This window comes from Babjeviella inositovora (genome assembly GCF_001661335.1).
Source record: "Babjeviella inositovora NRRL Y-12698 unplaced genomic scaffold BABINscaffold_11, whole genome shotgun sequence".
NCBI lineage: Eukaryota > Fungi > Ascomycota > Pichiomycetes > Serinales > Babjeviella > Babjeviella inositovora.
In genome coordinates, this window is record NW_017566848.1 from 274,840 (window position 1) to 289,999 (window position 15,160).

At 45.2% G+C, this 15,160-nt stretch overlaps 4 protein-coding genes across 4 annotated transcripts; 2 read left to right on the forward strand and 2 right to left on the reverse strand.

Annotated features, from left to right (window-relative positions):
• Positions 1 to 1,417: 1,417 nt before the first annotated feature.
• BABINDRAFT_162915 (uncharacterized protein) lies at positions 1,418 to 4,155 on the reverse strand. The gene has a single exon (XM_019129613.1). The coding sequence runs from the start codon at positions 3,886 to 3,888 to the stop codon at positions 1,501 to 1,503; it is 2,388 nt and encodes a 795-aa protein (XP_018983587.1). The 5' UTR covers positions 3,889 to 4,155; the 3' UTR covers positions 1,418 to 1,500.
• Positions 4,156 to 5,117: 962 nt separating this feature from the next.
• On the forward strand, positions 5,118 to 8,283 carry MAK21 (RNA-binding ribosome biosynthesis protein; the record flags this gene model as incomplete). Its single annotated transcript, XM_019132186.1, has 1 exon — positions 5,118 to 8,283. One exon carries the CDS (start codon positions 5,118 to 5,120, stop codon positions 8,175 to 8,177), a length of 3,060 nt encoding a protein of 1,019 aa, XP_018983588.1. The 3' UTR covers positions 8,178 to 8,283.
• Positions 8,284 to 11,453: 3,170 nt separating this feature from the next.
• On the forward strand, positions 11,454 to 13,574 carry TEC1 (transcription factor TEC1; the record flags this gene model as incomplete). The annotated part of the gene is made up of 1 exon (XM_019131036.1): positions 11,454 to 13,574. The coding sequence occupies one exon, from the start codon at positions 11,454 to 11,456 to the stop codon at positions 13,572 to 13,574; it is 2,121 nt and encodes a 706-aa protein (XP_018983589.1).
• Positions 13,575 to 14,156: 582 nt separating this feature from the next.
• Positions 14,157 to 15,024, reverse strand: BABINDRAFT_14853 (uncharacterized protein; the record flags this gene model as incomplete). The annotated part of the gene is made up of 2 exons (XM_019127205.1): positions 14,157 to 14,875; positions 15,019 to 15,024. 2 exons carry the CDS (start codon positions 15,022 to 15,024, stop codon positions 14,504 to 14,506), a joined length of 378 nt encoding a protein of 125 aa, XP_018983590.1. The 3' UTR covers positions 14,157 to 14,503.
• Between the last annotated feature and the right edge of the window lie 136 nt (positions 15,025 to 15,160).

Genomic DNA, 15,160 nt, shown 5'->3' on the forward strand with positions numbered 1-15,160 from the left:
TGGCGTTGGCCTTCTTAGCAGCAGGCTTTTTGTTGTTGGTTGGGGTGGCCTTGGCAACCTTAGCAACTTTGTTAGCTGGCTTCTTGGCGGCTCTGGTGTCTCTCTTTGGCTTGGAGGAGGAGATAATTTCGTCCAAGGATCTGTCTAAGGTGGAGGCCATTTTTGTGTGTGTGCAAGTTTGAGTGTTAAGGGGGTTAAGGGAGAAAGTAGAAAAGTGCTTTACGGTGAAGTGGCAGGCAGCGTCTAAATATACCGCCACGCGAATTTTGGAGTTGAGTGGAATTTCGGTGGACGGTCGCAGTGGCCTTTTCAGAACGCGAGCCGGGTAAGCGCCAGGAGCCCTGGCACACATATGTACCCAATCGGGAAGGTGCATACAGGGGTAGGAAAATCTGATGACAGGTTCATACCTTTAGAAGTCGTAGTTGGACTGTTAAAACCATGATGGATAGACCAGAGAAAGGTTGGGCGCGTATAACATGTCTCATATCTCTCAGATGGGCACATATATTCTAGCAAAACATTGGCTGTTTTTCGGAATGTATAAGGTTAAGGCTGAACGTTGCACACCGGTTACCGCATGAATAATACTAAGTCTGGTTACGATTTACGCATTACCATATACCAAAATCCGAAAAGTAACGAGCTGGATATAAAATTGTTGCAGTCCCTCTCATAATGGATCAAGCAGTGCTTAATTTTGGAATAAATACCAACCTAAGTACATCGATTTCATCCGGGATCTGGGCGATGTTTTTGCTTCTACTAAACGCGTACAGGGATTATTAGCTTTGAATTCTGACTTTACCTTTGAACCTTCATAACCTCGGCAAGTGGGTTAAGTAGATTGTTACTCCGAGACGGGATTTTCAAAAATCAAATCTTAATTACCACCCCGCGTGTCGTACACGTTCCACAACCTGAAAAATATGGTGAAACAGGCTTAGCACGAAAGCACCTGGAGAACGTCTATAGATAGTGCTTATGGAGTTGTGTTTGATTCTTTCCATCCATTAGTTCTGTTAGAACCCAAGTTAAGTCTAATCTCACTACAAATTAACCACTATAGCTAGCCCCTGAACCTTTGAACGAGCATTTTCAAGGAAACACGCCGATATTAATGGCATTTTATCATTCATACCATGCAATATTAATAAAACATGAGCTATCGTATGTGTAGAACTTTCCTTTGGAATTCGGATATTTTAATTGTATCACTAGGTGGATAATTGAATATACCAAAGTGACGTCACATGAGATTCCTTCGAACGTATACGGATGGGCTGGTACATTAATATTCCTATCAAATTATAAACAGGTTGGCTCAAAGAGTAACGTAAAGTGACATCTACGAACGGGTTGAAAGCCTTGTTCTCCCAAGGTGGAGATTCCGGCGAACCACGCCACAAGTATCAATGTTACACATTTATAAGATTTACGTATTACATTATCTGTAATGATAACTTACACAGTAGCACAAGTCTAGGCCCTGGTTACACTTTACCATGTGCCGTTATACCCCCTTTCGTACATCGCATTTGTAGGCACACCGGTGGACTGTGCCGACCAATTTCCGGCCAAGGTGACAACCCCACAGCCCTCCGCGTCGTAGTTGATATCAAAGCCATCACTGCCCATCATGATCTTTATGAAGCTGTTCAAGTCCAACCCGTGGACACGAGGGTTTTGTGTAGCTGTCACAGCGTTGTAAAGCGCGGTGGCCTTGACGGCACCCGAGCCAAACGCAGAAAACGCCTGAGTAGCCTCCAAGCGCACCGCCTGGGCAAAGTCTTCCTCGCGGTAGAACCTTTCCGGCGGTTGTGTGAAAGTCTGCGGCTGCGAAAACGCTGGCGTTTGCGCGAACGCTTGCAGTTGGGAGAGCGTGGATGATTGGGCAAGGGTAGGCGGCTGTGCAAACGACAGGCCCCAGATATTGCTGTTGTACAAGTTCCCGCTGGCGGCCATCAGCGAGTTCAACTCAAAGATACCCAGTGACGCTACAGAGCTACGTTGTCTAGCTCCAAGCGACAACGAGCCGAGCTTGCTGGACACGTTTTCGGATCCCGCGCTATGGTTGGGCAAGTCGTACGCGGAAAAGGAGCTAAGCTCGGATCCGGAGGCATAGTTGTAACCGGGGAAAGGAAGAGTGGAGAAAGAAGTTGAGCCCTGGGGGTACGCAGCGGTCGTGTAGCCTGCACTCTGTGTGAAGCCAGAGGTTCCCGTATTCTGAGTAAAACTTGAGTTACTGGCGTAACTAGTATTTGGGAACGGACTAGGTTGAGTTCCCGGGGCACTGCTCCACAATGAATTGCCGGCAAACTGTTGCGGCTGTTGCAGCTGTTGCCAGTTACCTGGTAATTGCTCGGAAAAGGCAGAAATGTCCTGAAACGGATCAGCTCTACCGAGACCCTCGCGGACGGTTTCCTTGATTCGGAGTTCCTCATCACGAGCACTCTGCGCTTCGATTGCTCGCCTAGACTCCACCTCTGCCACTCGCCTGGCCTCCACCTCTACCACTCGCCTGGCCTCCACCTCTGCCACTCGCCTGGTCTCTGCCTCTACCGCTGCAGCTGCCTTCGCCTCTGTCTCTGCGGCCCACTGCTCTTCACGCTTCCGTGCCTCCTCCTGCAACCGGACCTCCTCCTTACGCCGGACCTCGTCCAATCGCTTCTCGATGCGTAGCCGGTCCTCCTCGGCCTTGGCGCGCTTGGCTTCTTCGCGCCGCTGGCGCGCCTCCTCCGTCTTGCGGCGCCCCTCCTCTTCCTTCGCGCGCGCTTTCTCGGCAATCTCCTGCTCCTTGCGCGCACGCTCCTGCTCCTTCGCCTCGCGCTCGGCCTTGCGCTTAACCTTCTTTTCCTCCTCTTTTTTTTTCTTCTTTTCCTTGGCCTCCTCGCGGCGCTTCTCCTCGCGCGCGAGGTCGTCGATCAATGCGTTTGCCTCGAGGTCTGCCTGGTGATTGCGGTAAGCCTCAACGATGCGCTTATAGATCATGCGGTCGGTGTACAACTGGATCATCCGGAGGCCCTGCTCGATACGCTCGCGCTCATCGTACTCGTCTTCTTCGTATTCATCGCAGTAGTCGTCGTCGTACTCCTCATACTCTTCGTCGCTCGCCACGGGGTCCGCATCGCGCGCCATGCGTGTCTCCGCGAGGCGCTCCATCATGCCGATAAACTTCTCACCGTTATTCTTGAGCAAGTCGTCGGCAACAGTCATAATGCCGTCGTTGCTGGGCGAGAGGGGTGTGTCGTAGAGCGTCTGGGGGCGTACGTCTGTGCACGCGGCATCGCTCATATCGGGTGGCGTGAGCGACGTTTCAAACGGAAAAAACGTCTCCAAGTGCGCATCTGACACCGCGAAAGCCGGGTAGTACAAGTTGAAGATGCGTTCCAACTCGGTCTCCACCACGTCACGCTTGCGTCCACATGCGGCACAGTTGCAGTTATACTTCTCAGCTGCACGCATGCTCTGGAGGATGGTGCCCTTCTCGACCCGAAGAATCACACGCTTCTGCGACGGCGCGAGCGCAAACCAGAACTGCCGCACCGCATTCTGGTCAAGCGCTTGCTTCTTTGCGGGTGTCGGTAACGTGCGCGCACGCGGCTTCTTCATGTGCTCCACCACCACACTCCCGGACTTGTCTGCGTAGATCACGCGCTCCTCGGGGTACTCTTCTGATGGGTTGTGGATGTCCACGTGCGCGGTGCCGTAGTTGTGCTCTTTCTTCTTTTTCTTTTTCTTTTTGGGCTTCTTCGCGTAGTCGAAATGCACGTCATCGACCAAGTTGTCCGCAATGTCAAGCTCCGAGAGGTCTTCTGGACCGTCCGTGGAAGTATGCTGGCCCGTAGTTTCAATGGGAGTTTGGTCCTTGGGGCTGACGGAGTTCATCTGTGAATTCTATGATAGTGTCAAATTGAATTGGTCGTATGAATAAAAATTACCCACAGTTTGGGATAGAGTTAGTCAAAGCTTCAGGATGAATTGACTGTGGGTTCAAAGTTCAGTCTTCACTTGAATTTCAGTCACCGGTTTCGTATAGGTGGCTCAGGTTCCGTTATACGTAACTTGGTTGTTCTGGGTTAACCTGGTTATATTTTGTGAATAGCTGATAGACGCTGTCAATTCTAGTAGTTAATGGTTGACGTCTGATTCGTAACTAGTGCCCGTGTCATGTCATAATCTCACGCCAATTGTCCTCCACGTGAGCTCAGGTTTTTTTTTCCGCGCTCTGGTGGAGGCACACGGACTGCGTTGAACAATTATTATTGCAAGGTATACGTATGTCGTTTAATCAGTGGGGAAATTTGGGATATCTTTGGATATCGATTCTTCATTTGGTGGGGATATATAGGAGAGATACAGTTTTGAAGGAGTGAGGGGTATTGACCGTCAAGGCATATGGCGAGATAATGAAGCCCTGGATTAGCTAATTAAAGAGCACGGTTCACTCGTATCAGTTTTTTATCTGGTTTATATATCATTATTACTTATAATTCCTTGTATACGGCCTGGGGATTTCTCAGTGAGGTTTCCCCGGTATATTCTGACAGACAGGTGCTAAAGGAGGGGAGACCCCAAGCTCTCATGGCTTGGTGCTGCGTCCATCCCACTGGTTCAGCATGAATACATGTCGCAAAGTTAGACCAACCGGAACATTCTCAAAACAGCGGAATCGAATTCCCTCCCAGTTTATTCATCATCCAGACTTCATTTAAATATACTATTCGTCGCCCAGGTAATTTTATATATACGATAACTCCATTTTAACCATAATGGGTTTTTAGGGCATCCCACGCACATAGCCAACTCGAAGAATGATTCGGTCTGGGTCTTAAAAATCAATCATATCCTGCGTAATATTTACCAACATAAATCTAATTCCCCATTCAAGCATTCGAAATTGTTTTTATTTGATCGTATAAACTTTAACTTGACGGCATTTTGTCCACCGATTTTCGCTACCCCAGCTATTTATTCCTCATCTAAGCTCCCTCAACCCGTGCTCCGTCAACGCTCACGCCGCACGGAGATGAGGTTACCCGCCGGAAATTTTTTTTCACTACATGAAAAATAAAAATTGCCAGTCTTTACTTCCTTGGTTTCCACAGCCAACCAAAATGGATGCCACTACCTTGAATCTCTCATCATTGAGGGATAAAATCTCCAGTAAATTGGGTAAATCCAACACTAAGCCCGAAAAGAAGGCGAAGAACGTCCCAAAGGATACCAAGAAGGCTTCAGCCAAGGTCCCATCCAAGGCCGCAGCAAATACCCCCTTCAAGAAAGAAAAGGCCCCTAGGGAAAACATTACCAAGCAAGAAGTTCCAGAGTCCGAAGAGGACGTCATTCGCCGCGAAGCATTAGCTCTTGGCGCCACCGAAGAGGACTTGAAGATGCTTGAGGATGTTACTGCTGGCGAAGAAAGCGAGCAGGAGTTCGACGCACCTTCGCATAAGCTTGACAAGTCTTTCGGTGATGATTTGAGCAACTTCATGAAGACTATTGGCTTGGGTGTGAACGGTCCAGTTGTCATTGACGACGAAGAAATTTCTGAAGAAGAGCTCATGGACGAGATTGAAGAGCTTATTGCGCAGAGCGAAAGCGAGGAGGAAGAAGAAGAGGAAGAAGAGGAAGAAGAGGAAGAAATTGAAGAAGAAGAATCTGAAGAGGAAGAAACCCGGGTAGTTCAGCAGGAACTCGATACCAGGTCTTTGAAGAAAGCCAAGAGCGCCAAGATCACCAATGTCGCCAACGTTGTTACTGACAACTTAGTCATCCAGGCACGTACCGACTGGTACAACATTCCAAATGACGCAGCCAATATTCCAGTCGAGACCCTCTCGCCGACATTGATTGAACGCTTGCATCTGAAGGCAAAAGAAGTTGTGGATGCTGATAACAAGACCTACGCCGAGGAATTCTCCAAGTCTAATGCACAGAAGCGATTCTTGTCGCAAATTCTCTCAGATGGTACGTTGAACGATAAAATCTCCGCTCTCACCTTGCTCATCCAGGAGGCACCATTGCACAACGTCAAGGCGTTGGATACGCTTGTGGGCTTCTGCGAGAAGAAATCACGTACCGCTGCCTTGCAGGGTATCAACGCGTTGAAGGATTTGTTAGTAAACGGGATCTTGCCTAACCGCAAGTTGCGCTACTTCAAGAACCAACCAATCAGCAACGTGCTTACTCCGCAGCAACTCGCGCTCTTCTACTTCGAAGACCACCTCAAGAAGGCGTACTTCAAGTTGATCTCCGTATTGGAAGTTTTGTCGCATGACCCGATTGTACACGTAAGAATGAACGTTGTGAATCACATCTTCGACTTATTGAGATCGAAGCCAGAACAGGAGGCGAACTTGTTGCGCTTAGGGGTTAACAAGTTGGGTGATATTGACAACAAAGTCGGGGCCAAGACCGCTTTCCAGATCTTGCAATTGGAACAGACCCATCCAGCGATGAAGAAGATTGTGACGGACGCCGTTGTGGATATCGTTTTCAAGAGCGGGAGTGATTATCACGCTAGATACTACGCGATCTTGGCGTTGAACCAGACGATTTTAACAAGACGCGAGGTAGAATTGGCCAACAGCTTGACCAAGACGTACTTCTCATTATTCGAAAAGGTTTTGATCGAAACTGATGACGATAACAAGGAGGGAAGCAAGAAGGCGGCGGCTGCGAAGGGTAGAAATGACAAGAAAAAGAGATTCAAGAAAGGTAAGAAGGGTGGGAAGTCCATCAAGCACGACAAGACCGAGGCGGAGGTGGTGGAAGAAAAAAACTCAAAGTTGTACTCCGCTATTCTCACTGGTTTGAATCGTGCCTTTCCCTTCTCCGACCTCTCTACTGACGTCTTCCAGAGACACTTGGAGACCCTCTATAAAATCACCCACTCCACCAACTACAATACCTCCGTACAGGCGTTGGTGTTGATCCACCAGATCACCGCTTCCGAGAAGATCATGGTAGACAGATACTACCGCACTCTCTACGAGTCTCTTTTGGATTCCAGATTGGTCAATTCTTCCAAACAGGGGATCTTCCTCAACCTCTTGTTCAAGTCTTTGCGTCAGGATACTGATAAGAACAGAGTTTTGGCCTTTGTCAAGCGTATCTTACAGGTGTGTTCGCACTGGTTGAACATTGGGCCAATCACCGGGATGTTGTACTTATTAATGCAGTTGGAGAGCACCGTTCCGGAGATTAGAAACTTGATCATCAACGCAAATTTTGACGAGGTTATTGTTGACAAGGGTGATGAGTCGGAGGATGAAGAGCAAACTAAGGAAAATATTGAGGCTAAGGTCGAAGAGTATGACGGACGCAAACGTGACCCAAAGTTTGCCAACGCGGGCAAGTCTGCGTTGTGGGAAATCACTGAGTTTTTGAACCATTACCATCCGTCTGTCGCCTTGTACGCGCAGTCCATCCTCGACAAGACCGAGCAAGCGAAGCCGGACTTGGGACTCTTCACATTGACTCACTTTTTGGACAGGTTCGTTTACAGAAATGCCAAGGCAAAGCAGTCCACCAGAGGTTCGTCCATCATGCAGCCTTTAGGTGGTACCCAGACTGGCTCCTTGTTGGTCAAGTCGTCCAACATGGCCCACGTCAGCGTCCCGGCAAACACCGAGGACTGGTTGAGCAAGAAGGTGGCGGACGTCAGACCGGACGAACAGTTCTTCCACCAGTACTTTACATCAAAGCAAGAGAAGATGGTCAAGAAGAAGGTTGCCAAGGAGTCCGATGACGAGGACGAGGAAGATTTGGACGAAGACCAGGTCTGGAAAGCCTTGGTCAAATCCCATCCGGATGTTGAGCAGGAGGAAGGTGACGACGATGGATTTGACGACTTTTCCGATGACCTTGATGCTGCAGACTTCTCTGGCAGTGATGAGGAAGTGGAAGTTGGGGCTGAAAGTGCTGAAGATGCTGAATCAGATAACGAAGAAGCGGCCATGTTCAAGGGTGACTCTGACGATGAGGTGGATAGCGACGAGTTCGACCTCAATGTGCTCTCAGACGAAGCATCTGAGGATGAGGCATCGGGCAAGCGTTCTAGAGAAGACGACGATGGGGAGAAGAAGAAGAAGAAAAAGGTGGTTCTTCCTACCTTTGTGTCTGCTGATGATTATGCCCAATACTTGGACTCTGAGGATGAGGATTTCAGCTAAACCAGACGAGATGAGTCCGAGTTGAGGACGATGAGCGTTGTGAAGACAAACTTGCATGTGTATATTATGTTTTGTATTGCCATAATATAAAATGAAGTAAAGAAAGACAGATGCGATAGATTTGTTACTTAAATTTCCATTGTTCTTACAGAGCTGTGCTAGATGTGCTGGACAATATAAAATATTATCTGTGAGAGGCCTACGCTACACAGTTTAATCATACATGTGTATCATTCGCGTATGAGCTTAAATATTCACCCAATTTCGTTTTTCGGTATTGGTTTCAGTCTCTATTCGGTCACGCGTGAAAGATGCGAAACGATCAAAATATAATACTTGGAAGAACGCAGATGCGCTCACGTCTCGACAAATACTCAGAAGTGTATCTTGTTTCGGTGCTATCAGTTTGAATTTCCGCCATGATCCACTTCCTATAAGAATAAAAGCTGATATATCCGATATGTGTATTGATTCAAATATGAATTTCCCGCCGCCAATATGAAAGGGAGATGCATTATGGGTACACAGAATGCATCGAAACGTGCGGCTTCAGGCGATACTGCGCATACATCGCTGAAACCTCTACCGAAAGTGTCAGTGCGAAACCCTTGGCGTCAAAGCGCGCGTGTTAACCATATTCTTGATGACGGATTCTATATTTGTACTGTATAAATCATTAATAAGTGCGGTCTTATACAATAACAGAACTGGATAAATCTAGGGTTTATTTATATATATTTAATATACATTGGCTACATTATGAAGATGTGTATTTACATATGCGTAGATGTAAGGAAAAAATATTTTCTCTAAAAATTAATTAACTAGGAAAAGCTAAATGAAATACATTTGACTGAAATATATGGAAATATGTAGAAATATATATCCGCAAAGCTAAAATATATAGATATATCTTTCTAGGACTGAAGAACAATTTATGTCTTAGAATATATATTCTAATTCTGATAAATATCAGAATATATGTATATTTCTGTAAACTTTCATTAATTTTATTGATTAGAATATACATAAGTACACCGACAATTCAATACATTGTATGTACACCTAAAATTTTTGGTGCAGTGCAGCTAGTTTTTAGCCGATGAGAGCACGTCAAAATTGAGGCAGGTGCCAGGGAGGCAAGCCGGGCGTTTAGCATGCATGCATTTCAGCGTTAAACAGGCAAGAGGCATATTACCGACCGTTATCGCATGAGGGTGAAATTACTTTGCTCATCATAATTTATTCAAGTATTGAGCTTGTCTACTGTATTACCTATAAATATGAGACGTGATTATGTATGAACAAGAGGCTTCAACCTTACTACATCGGTTTTACCATGTAGGATTTTTAAAACCTAGGTCCGCTTTAAAAGCGGTTGGTCCCGATGGTACACACGATCCTGCTAGAATCATGTCTCACCTCACACTTAAACAATCGTCGTAGATAATACGGTTTATATGTTTTAGCCAGTTTCGTCGTCATACGGACAAGGCTCTGGGACGACGGCCCTGGTGAAATGTGTGTCGTCATTCCTGAGCTCTAACTTAAAATGAAAATTAGACGGGGGGTTTGACCTGATGATAACCACAACAGGCAAACCAGATTAAATACGTAAAAATAAGGCTAGAGAATAACAAAAAGAGAGAGAAAGGATATAAAAATGCTATGATGATTCACATACAAAAATAAGCCACCTTCTCTTCCAGTCAATGCTAGCGGCCATACAGATAGAGCAAGTGGCTAAACAGGGTTTCCGCACCGATGTGGCGTAGCTACTAAACTTGATGAGTAGTACTAAAAGACACAGGCTGTGGTTTTTATACGTAGGATACTATCACACCCCGTGTAAGTGATAATTTTAGAGGAATAGGTAACTAAGTAGGAACTAGAGTGATGCATACATATGAACCTGCATGAAGGTGCATGGGGCCCACCCAACTACAGACGATGGCTCCTATTGTGAGAGCGTTTCAGCTCTATAGGAGTAGGTATATCCCTCAATAGAACGATTCTCCAGATCGTGTCAGTTTTTCTGCAAGGTACCATTTGCCATTAAATGTATAAATAGTTTTATGTAGGATGGGTCATGTGTCTAGTACCGTTCTGGCCCGTGGACTAATCAAGGCCCCTGACATGGAATCCATGACTCAATGACCCTTACTCGAACACTTGTCTAGAGTTCTTCCAGAAGTTGGGGCTAGCTCGTTGCAAAAATATGATTGAAGATTTCGGGTTAGAAGCTTGTGTCGTTGGCAAAAAGAATAATTCTTATTTTAGTGATACTACGTTCACGAACAATCAGATTTAAACTGGTAGACTGAGCCATGAAGGGAGAGTATGTATGGTAGTTCTGAGGCGGAGACGTAATGCATCTGCGACGATCATGAAACAGGAGTTATAAACCGAGTTCTAGGCTTCCGATCCAAACTCTCTCTAAGCGTTCTGATTCAGAGGATGCCTATTTATTATACTAAGTTACTAGCGTTAAAATTTACGACACATGCATGCATCGCGATGCACGCTGCATTGACCCGATCTTCGAATTATATCGCAACCAACTATCCAATACCAAATAAATAAATAAATTAAAACGACGGTTACTAAGAAGAGTTTTAATCGTCTGTGAGAGCTCTCGAGCAGCCTACCATCCGCCCAACAAGAACTGAGACGTACTCTCAATCATCCACCGGGGAATACTTTTTATTCCGAAAAATTCAACTCTGAGTGTCACTTCTTTTAGGTCTAACTCCCTTTCCCGTGGTACCGAAGTGCGGTCACTGACACTATAACCCGACTCGTGAACCGAGAATCTTTTGTATGTAGACGGGTGCTGGCTGCAGGGAATGACTGACTGCATACCCTTTCTAGAAGACGCCCATATGCAAGAAGCGAGCAAGGCCTATAGTTTAGCCACGCCTGGGCTTAGAGGTATCGAGTGCCTGGCATTTCTATGGTTTAAACAATAACCAAGGTTGCGCTACACATGTATATGCCACGCACTGTACGTTTCTATTTCAGAGATAAAGCGCTTACGTAAATACTTAGAAGGATAGACTTTGTGTGAGTTCTCCAGATCTGTACGTGTTTGCTCTGTTTCTTGACGCGTATTGTAACACAATGCACTCTATTTGATCATTTTCACATAAATTAGAACATATTCCATCATTTTTTTATCATCGGGTATAGCCGTAGGGATACCACTCTTCTGTACCCTATATCTGTGATCCGTCACACTGCTTCGCTTACCTCCCCATAATTTCTTGTCCAGAAAGTATGTCTACAAAAACCTCTACTACGGTGTATACATCCGTGGAGACAACGTCACCCCCTTTGTTGGACATACACCCACCGACGTCTAAGAGGCGTTTACCGGTGATTGTCGATATCGCAATTGATAGTAACGGGAAACAGGTGTACCAAGTTCACAACACCAATAAGCGAGTTCGCAAGTCGATGCCCATCATTGGTAGCTATTCCAGAGATCTGATACCTATTTTCGATTACGATGCATTAGGTTTACATGGTTATACAAAGACGCCCACTCGTCATGTCTTGGGAGCCATCTCTCCAACCACTTCATCCAGAAATCGTTACTTCCACTCTAGACCCACGTCGCAGGAATTCAACGAGACAGAGCAGGCGGGCGGAAATGCGCCAGACATGGACGATTCTCCTACTGGGACAAAAGGACTCAGAAATAAACCTAAAAGAAACACCGAGAAGTTTGAAAAGGATGCTGCCGAAGAAGAGGAAGAGGAGGTCTGGGGTAGTGAGGTGGAGAAGGCTTTCGAGGAAGCGTTGGAGATTATTCCTAAGAATGGATTAAACAAGATCAAGGTATCCGGGGGGAAGTCATGTGGTAGAAATGAATTGATTTCCGACTACATTGTTTTGAAAACTGGAAAGTTGAGGACCCGGAAGCAAGTGTCTTCCCATATCCAGGTGATCAAGAACATGGACAAAGATACCGAAATCATCGAGTTGATCGAAAAGGGACCCAGACCACAAGATTTGGCAAAAAATAACGAAAAATTTGAAGAGATCTTCTCCACCATCAACTTCCAAAAATCCTTAGGCCAAACTGTTTTCCACAACCAAAACTTACGGAGAAAGTCCCCCACCACCAAACTGGAACCGATATTAAACCACCCCGTACAAATGGAGTCCATTTCCTTGGATGTGACCTTTTTCAAAATAACCTTCATCTCACCGTCCAGCTCTCATGTCTTATCAAAGTTGAATTCCTACCCGGTAAATCCAACATTGAAGATTAAATATGGTGCTAGCTTTGAACACCGCTTCCCAAAACTATCTGAGATTTCCTGCCTCATAGATGAAGACAAGACCCCAGTTATTCACAATATGGTCCACTTACACGTACCTATCGACAGCTTCAATCCCAATACCGATCAGGGTGAGTACGATTCCCGGCTAAAGTTCACTTTACACGATCTTCCATCAAGCGACATTAGTTGGTCTTCCTTGACAATAATCTATTCGTATGGAGTTGAAGTGAGCCGATTCAACGAGACATTGAGTCCCTTTGATTGCACACCGAGCCCGTCAGGGACTTCAAAATTGGCAAAATTTGAAACGTATCTCGCTAAAAAGTTCTGGAGATCATTCTTAGATGCAGTTAACGGACCAGATAGCCAAAAAGATGATTCGAAAAAGACTTGTGCAATTAAGGGTATAACAATCCAACAGGTCATATACTCAGACAACCCAACACCAAAAATCCACGAACAGAGAACTAGTGCTACCACTGCCGCTGTTAAGCTTGAAGAGTCTTCCTCGTTTGGTCTGGTCTCAGGACTTTCTCAAAATATTGGCACAAACCGCACCAACGTAGACACCGAGAGAACGGAGCGGTCTAGCACGATAACCGCGGATAACATTAGGTCTGTCATGTTGTGGGAATTTATGAGATGTTCCAGAGCTGCCGACTCCGAAACTTTGAGTAGAAAGATTGTTCTACCTGGTGATTCTTCTATAAGGAAGCTCACTAGACCCTTGACCGATTTTCTGGACTTGTCGTGCACACACAACACGCACAGTATCTATCGCCAGGTCCCCCAAAGCCACTCTCTGCATACCCATAGAAGGAGTATCTCTCAGTCTCAATTTTTGAATCCGTTACAAAGCGAAGCAAATAAGAGGTATATCTCATCCGAACAACTCCAACACCAAGACAAACTGCATTTTGTCAGACCGTATCCAAAGTGCGAATCTATAGGGCTAGGACTTGAGAATAACATGGGATACCCATTTAACAACTCTACCCACGTTCATTTCAATGGTGGCCCCATCGTATACAACAACCCTGCTTACATTTTCCAAAACATTCCTCATTCCAGTACAACCCCGCATTTTAACCAGGAGTTTGAAATGTGAGTTGCATCATTCCAATTTTCCTGGTCTAGAGAAGTAATTTACGACAGTTTTACAAATATATTTTGACTTCAGTCAATCTTCATGAAGTAACATAGCAAGAAAAGTAATTACTTCGTTGGCTTTCTGACCTAAGAATTTGATAAGCTAGTATTAGCAGTACTTGATCCGTTTGACCATGTTTCACAAGATACAGGTATTTGCCATATAATCTTATCAGTATATATGAATCGAGTATACCTGAGTCTCGTTTATGTTTTTTTATTCAAGTTTGCAGGCCTTGCGTAAAATAAACTGATTCACCCTGATTTACAAGTATTGTACGAAGAATCCAAGTTGGAAGTACATACCGTGAGTCTAGACTGATCGAACTCCTGTACAATGTTGAGCGATTCCTAACACAAAGAAGTAAAATAAGGTACAAGTCTATATCACTTTTCCTTATTCTTCTCATACCATAAATCCATCACAAGAACCACTACTAGACAGCAATTTGGACGTAAACTTTTAGCGTTTCGCGCAGAAGTCTTTAGGTTTTATAAAACCTATTACCGTATACAATTACCAATTCAGCTAAGATATGATGCAAATATTTTTTAAATGTCACAGATAACGAGAATGTAAGGGAGAAGAAAAAACTGCCTTGACCAAAGAAGAATAGAATAAAAAAAAAATACCCATGGAGATGAAATAACAAAGAAAAACTAGAGGCCAACAGGAAAGTATAGAGATATATGAGAGCAGTGGAAAACGCAATGCGATGTCACAGCAGACATAAATGCATGAGCTGATATCATAATGTACAGAAAGACGATAACAGGCGGGGGCAAAGGCATCGCTTTGGCACTTAACTTCAACCGGTGCGCCATTAACGTCAAGCAGTTGGGGTATACCCAATCGAGAGAAAGAGGAAACAACGAAATCCGAGCTGTTTAGTAGTTAACCTTACCAAACTTCATGTGTTTCTTACTCTTGGTGTTGTTTCTCTGCTTGTACGCAGTGTGTCTGGTCTTTCTCCAACCGGAGGTGGAGACAGGCTTGTCGCTCTTTGGGGTCTCGTCAACAGCCATGACATCTTTAACATTGTCTTCGTCCTTGTCTTCGTCCTTTTTCTTTTCAGTTTCTTCGTTTTGCTTCTTCAAGTCGGCTTCACATCTGGCAACAATTCTCTTCTGTCTGTCATCGACAGCGGCTTGGAATTCGCCCTTTCTCTTGACAGACTTCGCTCTCAACTTGGATTTGGATCTCAAAGACTTGGCCATTTCGGATGCAAGGTGTTGGTGATGGTTGTAAGGAAAACTGGCCTAAAACGTGTATGCTTAATTATATCTCTGTTATACGGATCTGTTATCTGACTGCGACCCTCACTAGGGGAAAAAATTGGGAAAAAAAATCTTTCATACAAAAAGAAACTTTGATGCGGAAAAAAATAAAAAGCCGCACATACTTGCATATTGCCGCAGGTCGTTGGAGCCTTAAGGGCTAAAACCATATCAGGGCATTCAGCTAAACGTGGAGAAGCCATTTAACGCAATATCAACAAGGTAGAAATTCAACCATCTACGCTAGAAACGTGCACTGTTTTATCT